This window comes from Chaetodon trifascialis, chromosome 5 (genome assembly GCF_039877785.1).
Source record: "Chaetodon trifascialis isolate fChaTrf1 chromosome 5, fChaTrf1.hap1, whole genome shotgun sequence".
Lineage (NCBI taxonomy): Eukaryota > Metazoa > Chordata > Actinopteri > Chaetodontiformes > Chaetodontidae > Chaetodon > Chaetodon trifascialis.
The window spans coordinates 20,992,119-21,000,020 of NC_092060.1; the positions used below are offsets into that span (position 1 = coordinate 20,992,119).

At 43.4% G+C, this 7,902-nt stretch overlaps 1 protein-coding gene across 4 annotated transcripts in view; it reads left to right on the plus strand.

Annotated features, from left to right (window-relative positions):
• Positions 1 to 7,252, plus strand: part of bcorl1 (BCL6 corepressor-like 1) — a 29,930-nt gene extending 22,678 nt beyond the window's left edge. For all 4 annotated transcript variants that reach the window (XM_070962842.1, XM_070962840.1, XM_070962843.1 and 1 more), the window contains exons 9-12: positions 194 to 339; positions 1,746 to 1,823; positions 3,179 to 3,350; positions 5,409 to 7,252. In XM_070962842.1, the coding sequence (XP_070818943.1) occupies positions 194 to 339; positions 1,746 to 1,823; positions 3,179 to 3,350; positions 5,409 to 5,766 (754 nt within the window). In that variant the 3' untranslated portion in view covers positions 5,767 to 7,252. The remainder of the gene's footprint in view (positions 1 to 193; positions 340 to 1,745; positions 1,824 to 3,178; positions 3,351 to 5,408) is intronic.
• Positions 7,253 to 7,902: the final 650 nt, after the last annotated feature.

Genomic DNA, 7,902 nt, shown 5'->3' on the forward strand with positions numbered 1-7,902 from the left:
CTTTTCCAGTTGAATGGTTACACAAATTCTAATTAATCACAGGAAAGTATTGGAAAGTTAGTCTCACGTTGGCCTCACTCCATTTCGTTTCTCCCATCTGACCGTATACAGCATGTTTGTAAGCAAATTCAGATGTGGTCTAAAGTTGTACAATCCCTTAAAGGTGTTTGTGTTTTGTTGGTTCTGTCTTTAGGCCCCTTCATGATGCGGTAGCGAGCGATAACCTCCCAATAGTCTGGCTGCTTCTGAACCACGGTGCAGACCCGACTCTGGCCACCTACTCCGGACACACGCCGGTCAAACTGGCTCACAGTCCGAGCATGAAGACCTTCCTCACAGGTAGTTGGCCTTTTTTATCATCCTCCTTTTCCATCAGTGGACCTAGTCTCGGATAAACAGACGCATTTCTGTTTTACTCAGGGCGAAATTCATTTCTCACATCATCAAAAAACACTTCAGACACAATAAACAACACAGCAGAAAAGCTATAATAAAGCTAATTGAAATGAGACATGGAAATAAATAATAAAACTTGTATTGCCAACGTTACAGTCACTCAAGCAGTGTGTCGACACATTAATACGCTCTGTGCCCACTCCCACTACATCACATTTGGCACAGTGAGCAATTAATAGTACAGGCTGCATGCAGCATACTGTGAGAGATAAACTGAAAAGTCTGACATCCACATGGCATTAACTGTTCGAGGTGCTTGATTTCAGACCTGTGACTCAGATTGTCTATCTGTCTTACTGCTGAATTTGGTTGTCCGAAAGTTAAAGGAAAGTTTTAGCTGCTGGACTCGAGTTCCACACACCTGAGACACCTTCAAGGGGTTTTCTTATAGGACAAGAGCAGCACAGTGAAAGCTAACCCTGACGACGTGTTTGGAGGTTCAGATGCGAAATTACTGCAGGTCTTCATCCAATCAGATCACCGTGGATTCTCCTCCTTTAACCATTTCTCCCCTGCAGTTTTCCCCTGATCTGCTTTTATTTGCAGAAAGCTGCAGGTTCTTGGTTTTCGTCATGGGAGTTTAAATAAAGCTTTCATTGAGGCACAACACGTGCTGTGTGTTGCGAAAGCTTCTAATGATTTCTCAGGTATTTATCATTAGAAAGGACCATGATTGGTTCAGGAAAATGCTTTAAATTTCCTTCCCCGCGGTCAAGCTCTCTTGCTCGTCACTGTGCAGCAGAGGGAAATCCTCCTGCAACTTGTTCATAGCTTTGTAGTTTATTTTCACAGCACTGTTAACGGTGTTGACCAGTTTTCGGCCAGGTTGTGGAGAGCGAGGAAACAGCCAACGCTTCACTGCCACTGGTGTTTCTTTTACTGTCAACTTGGCTGCAGTATCAGTGTTTACTGGAGTGTATTCGTCTCACACATTGCATCTCAGGTAAATAGAGAGATGAGGGCTCAGCAGCTAATACAGCCACACACGCGCACAGCTCCGATGCCCAGTTTTCTTTTTGCATTGGAAGCCACAGACAGCCGCAAAACGGTGTTTGACAAAGACAAACTGCTGCTTCAGTAAAGCTTCTGATGCCCAGCGCTGATTTTTACATTGTTTATTATTTTGTTTAGACAACGGCAAAAGCTGTCGGACCTTTTGCTCGGTCCTGACGAGGGGACAAGCATTAAAGTCAAGCCCTGTCTTCACATTTTCAGAGATTTGCACATCAAGAAGTCGTGACATGCAAACTCAATTCTAAATATAACACAAGACTCTGTTTTTTTCACAGAATATTTCACAGACCTGGAGGGCCGCAAGGACCAGGATCCCAGTCTGCCCTGGGATTTCTACAGCAGCTCCCTGTTTGGTAAGAAGCCTTCGAATTGTAGCCCGATCTGTCTTTATGTCAGTCCATTGATCGCGCAAGTCTTCCATTCCACCTAAACTTGGTGGTGGAAAAAGTGTCTGGAACGCCCATTCCTCCTCCGAGGAAGATGAGTTGGGGCTTGTTGGAGCAGTGACCAGGTTACTGCAGGGAGATTATTCTAGTTTGTCGGCTGAGCTCAGGCTCGGCCGTCAGGACGTGGAGGGATGTGTTCGCCTTGTGTACCGGCGTCAGCGTTGTGTTGTAAACAGCCACGGGGAGCCAGTTATCCAGTGGAGGGAGAACAGGATTAGAGTTGCATGGAAGGACTAAAGAGAAAGTGGACTGCAGCTCTCTGGATAAGAGAGACAAAAAAAATGACTGAAGAAACTTTTATTCGCCCCCCACCGAGGATACATATATTCTTCTTTATTACATTTTAAAATATATTGTCCTCCTCCAACTGCTCTCATCCTAAAGCTACACCTAGAATGATTTGACTAATTAAAATTTAATGCTTTCGTAGTAATGAAGAAAAGCAAAACAAATTTCCACAATTTGCATTCAATTATGTCTATTTTTTTAATTTATCACATCAGTTTATCTCCACTCTGCTAATCTAGGTTTTTTCCCATCTAGCTGCGTGTATTTTACGCTTGTCATCGGTTTTATGTCCTCGCTGTTCCTCGTTTAAGTCATTCAACTTGCAAATGATTCTCTTTTTGTGTTGAAAATATAAATCTTTTCGTGGAGGATAATCACGCTCGCTACCGGTGGGTTTGCACATTTTAAATCACCCATAATACGGCCTGCACAAACAGCTTTTTTCTAAATATATTAGCAGCCCTGATGCCAGTCTTTGTGTCACGTGTTAATGTTGCACGTTTCTGTAAAATATGAATGATTTCATAGTTTGAATGATTTGATCCTTCTCCTTTATGTTGTTTCTGGTGATGCCTTCTCACAGAGGGTCTGGACATAAGGATAAGTTATCTGGCCCATCACAGAAAACATGAAGCTTTAAAGTATCTGTTTCATTGTGGCTAAGATTTCATATCGTCAGATGCATTGAATTACGCCCTGCTTACTGTCTCATCACCTTACACTTAAACGAAAAAAAGAAGGATTCAAGATTTGTGGCCATGTGTCTCTGCGCAGGGTGTGATTAACTTCAAGCTGCGACTGACATCTTAAAGTTTGTACTCCTTTAACTGATCACAGGCTCACCAGCAGTCAGTCGAATACGTATTATGGTTGCTGTGAATGCTGTCCACTAGAGGGCGTCCGAACCCTGTGCGCTGAGGCAGCTCGGTCTGTCCGCCCATCTTCTTCTCACCTCTGTGAACTTCCCTTCACAGAGACTGACCAGGAGCCATGCTGGGACTTCTTGCTGTCCGAGCAGAATCAGGAGCTGGAGGAGAGCGCGACGGGGAAGACTGAGCCGGACTCGGACAAAGATTGCCTCTTGTTCGAGTTCTCCTCGGAGCCTCTCTTACCCTGCTATCATGTTCAGGTGTCATTAACCCAGGGGTGAGTCCACAAAGATGAACACTGTTCACAAGAATCAATAGAAAGCAATGAATACCCCCACCAAGGCTGCACAATCCTCTAATTAAACAAGAAGTTTTAATCCAAAGATTTCACATGAATGGCTGATTTTTAGAGAACACCATAACCTGATAATAATGATATCAAGCTTTTGAACGAGGATTAATTGTGCAGAACTGTGCTTGAGTAATGGCTGCTTAAATGAATTCATTGATTCGGCACTGCCACCTATAAACAAAACACTACTGAATTAAATTTAATGTGCGTCTTCTCAGATTGGATGCATTTTCACTTTTCTTTGAACACTTTTTGTGAATTTATGTCAAATAACTGATGATGATAGTAGATATGGATCTGACAGATGATGGGAAAGGTTGGTTGGTATTTACTTTAAGCACAGATGTAGACAGTGTGTTGCAACTCCTGCATATGATTTCTAACATGCACCTGGTGTGATCCAGATTGAGATGGATTTAAAGTGATGTAGTGTGCTGCTTTTATAAAGCTGGGGAACCTGTGAGCACAGAGGCTGAGATATCATGATGTTTTGCACCTAGTGTGGATCAAGCTCCAAAAAAGATGGATTCTACAATCCCCATATTGTCTTTGTGCGACCCTGCCTGCCTGGACACCAGCCACAGCTTTCAAAGTCCACGTTTTGTTGTACATGTTTAGGTCTCCAGCTGATTTCATCGCCGGCTTTCTTTCCTCATGCTCTTGAGGTGTAAAATCTGTGGAGTGCCCCCTTAAAGGACCTTACTCTTTTTTAACATGTTAAGCTGTAACCCAGATTGAGATTGTTTCCCTCTCCTTTGAGGCAGCCATCATGATGAGGGATGTCCCAGTCAGGTTTTTTGGCTGATTAAACACTAAAGTTCAGTGAAGGCTTTATTTTAGCCAATACAATCCATTAAAATTTGCTCAGATCAGCCCCTGATACCAATCACTATAATCGGCTCTGGACATCCCTAATTATGATTACCGTGCAGCTGTGCGTGCGTGGACTTGGCGAGTGTTTTTGTGGGGAAACTCAAGAATTAAACATCACCTGCCAATGTTTTCAAAGCAAGAAACACTAAAAGCGACAGCCTGTTTGCTTTTCTCTGTGTCCATATTGACTTCCTGTTTGCCCTGCGTTTCATTTCCTGACGCCGTCGCTCCGGGCCGCTTTTGTAGCTGTTAACTCTCAGGCTTGATTTCAGGGTTTGATCTCAGCAGCAGGGAGAAATGTTTTTGAAGTGTTTTATCATAAAACTATGACTTGTTCTGGAGAAAATTAGCAGACTACGAGCTCACTGAGCTGGATCACCAGTCTGAAGGAAGCTTCAAGCCTCTGCTAGGTGCTTTTTGTATTATATTATTAGCAGCGGCTGTCTGGAAGGCTGAAAATCAATCTAAAGACGTAATTTAAAGTTCTTAATGGGCTAAAATGTGTAAAACCTTTAAATTATATTTGGTCCCACATTGTGTGATGAGATCATGAATGTGTAGTTTTAATGACTGCTGCGCATCAATGCTGCCTTCATCAGTTATTGCCTCATACAGAGAGGTGTTTCTGCTGTTTAGCCCACCCTCACTGATGTAAATACGGTGGACAAAATAATAGAAACACCCGTCAGTATAATGCAACGCAGTTCAACAGCACCACAAGCTGCAGCCTCCAACAAAACTGAACATCATAACCTTCATGAGGGTTTTATTTATTAATGTATTGTCTGTTGTATTAGACTGCTTTAGCTTTTGATCGGTCGACCTAATAAACTGGCAACTGGGTGCAGTTTCCTTTGCAAACGAGATCCTGATCTCAGTGAGATGGCGTTAAAAGTTTTGCAACAAACTTTAAAGTTACTTAACTGCAAACAAAAACAAAGATAATTTTTATTGTAATCCTTAATAGAAATGCATAGACTTCAACTCAATTCTCCAAAGAATCATCACTGACAGCAAAAGTTAAAGAAGGATTAATGTGCTGATTTGAGGATACTGCAAATCTTAATTTTTTAACTAATAGTTAATATCAGACTTCTTCCTCTTTTGCAGTTTTTGCAACTGGTTCCTCCTGACTGACGTCCTGAAGCGCCTGAAGATGTCGGCGCGGATCTTCCGGGCGCGCTATCCGCACTTGGAGGTGGTGAGCTTGTCGAGCGCTGAGTTCTGGAGGCAGGTATCGGTCAGCCAGGTGAGCTCCGCTTTGGCTTCACCCTACAGAGGCAAAAACAAGGAGGAGGAGGAAGAAGAGGAGGAGGGACTTGTGGATCTGGTGCGATGTGTGCCAGAGCTCCAGAGACTACTGGGGTCCTCCATTCACATCCTACAGGAGGACGAGGAGGAGGAGGACGAGGACGAGGAGGAGGAGGAGGAGACGCTGACAAACACAGGGAAAGCTCGCAGCCGATAGCCTCTCTTTCGCTGCACACCTCCACCGTGCAAACTGTTCCGAGCGCGTCGGCCCAGCAGCTCGAAGGAAACCTCTCCGTCCATTGTAACGAGGGTTTTGACTCCAGCTACAGTACAGACTTGACACTCCACCTCTAACCTTTGACCTCAGACACAAGGTGATTAAGTGATCACAAGGACCTGCACATGCGAGTGGTCGGTGCTGGAAAGCAGCTTTCAGGTTCCTATCTATAGGTATATTTGAATACACGAGAACTATTGAGCAAACCTTTTTTAAATCGATTATGTATGTACATGGTAGTGTATATGTATATCTTGCCATCAGGGTTAACACATTTGGTTATATAAATGTATTGTTGCGGCATAGGACGGATTATATTCAGGACTGTTTGTTTGAGTTTGTTCCTGAGGGAAAGCGATATTTTTCGACAGGAGATAATCCAAGGCTTTTATCTTGGTGAACTCTTGCGTAAAGCTAAGACGCTTAAGTCAGGGAGGCCACTGGCCCAGATGGTTTCTCTGTCAACCTGGGAGACCTGGAGACCTGCAGAGGAGAGACCACGGCACATAATACACCAACATAATCTCCCGCTCACATCAGAGCCTCATCTCCTCTTCCTCCTGAGTTTCATTTTTCACTTTATCGCCCTCGAGAGATCGTCGCCGGACGGACCGAATAGCTCACGATGTTTATTCCTCCTCCGCATTTCACAGAGTAAGCCCGGGCAGCGGCGAGCGGTCCAAGTCCCTGCTCGCAGTGTGAAATAATGTCTTTGTGGACCTCGAGAATGAGAGTTTGTTTACAGAACTGGACAGATAGTAGTGTTCTCCGCTCCCCAGGTTGCACTCCTGACTGATACAGAATCCTGTGGATCTCGCTCAGAGGAAAAGTCGGACCGTCTCTGGAGTCCAGAGCCTGCTCCTGTGTCCCAGGAGCTGAGACGCCCTCTTAACTGCAGCCACGACTGTCCCCCCTCTCCCCCCTTCCCACCCAACGTCCCAATATGGTGTTTCCAGATCCCAGAGTGCTTTGTGTTGCAGTGTTTTATTTACACTGTTTGTTGTGCTTAATTTAATAGTCATTAATATATTTGACCTCTTGTGTATCTGACGAGCCTATCTATGAAAAAAATGCTTTGTATGGTTGGTGCTTCATTTTGAAATGTACTTATTAGGATCCCTTTATTCTGAGATTCTCCTCCCTCGTTCAAAAAACAGTATTTCAAACAAGCTAAAGTACAGTTTTATTGTACTGGTGCTAAGACAGATTTTGTGTTGACAATCAATGATGTTTTGGTTTGAAGTCACAAACTAATAAAAGATATTTAAGAAGAAGAGACTTAAGGTGTAAAGAAAAGTATAGTTTAGTTAAAGAACATGGGATACAGCAAGACTGAAAGACTGAGCAGTGTGTGAGATCTTGAAGAGCCTTTTATTTGATTCTTTTATAAGAAATCAACAAGAATAAAGCATGATTGTGAATCATAGTTTTTATCTCTCTGCTTTGTCAGTTGGATCATCAATAGAATGGATGATTGCTCGTCTCTTCTGCCTCAGACTGACTGACCTGAAAAGCCATTGGCTTCATGTCCGTGTATATACACACATACACTGTGTGTGTACATATATAATGTGACTGTTGTTGCTGTTTGTGCCTGAAGAAGATCCGATTGGTCGAAACGTTAAACAGGAAACGTAAAAAAAAACATCAGAGAGCAGCGTGTGGATTCTGCTCTTTGACGTGATATTTCCTGTTTGGTGTGGCAGCTGTTGAAGATGTTTTCCCTTTTTAGGGGGAGTGTTTTGGATGTGTGTATTTTTTCCTCTGTGATAATTACCCTTCCCAAAAAACGAAAAGCAGATTGAAATCTTGACCTGACAATCTCATTTCAAGGTTCACGCGCTCACTTGTTCTGGAGCTTTCAACCATCTCAGTCTGTATCAGCGGACTGACCTTTTCAGATTGTTTTGTCCTCTGCTGATTCCAAATGAAAGCTGAATTCATTACCAATAAAGGCAGACCTGCTCACTCCAGTGCGCCCACTGACTTTACTGCTACAGTCTTACATGAATGAGACATTTCTTCAGACAACTGAACAAACTCAGCCTGCTGATAAAGATGGTGTGATGTGGTGGA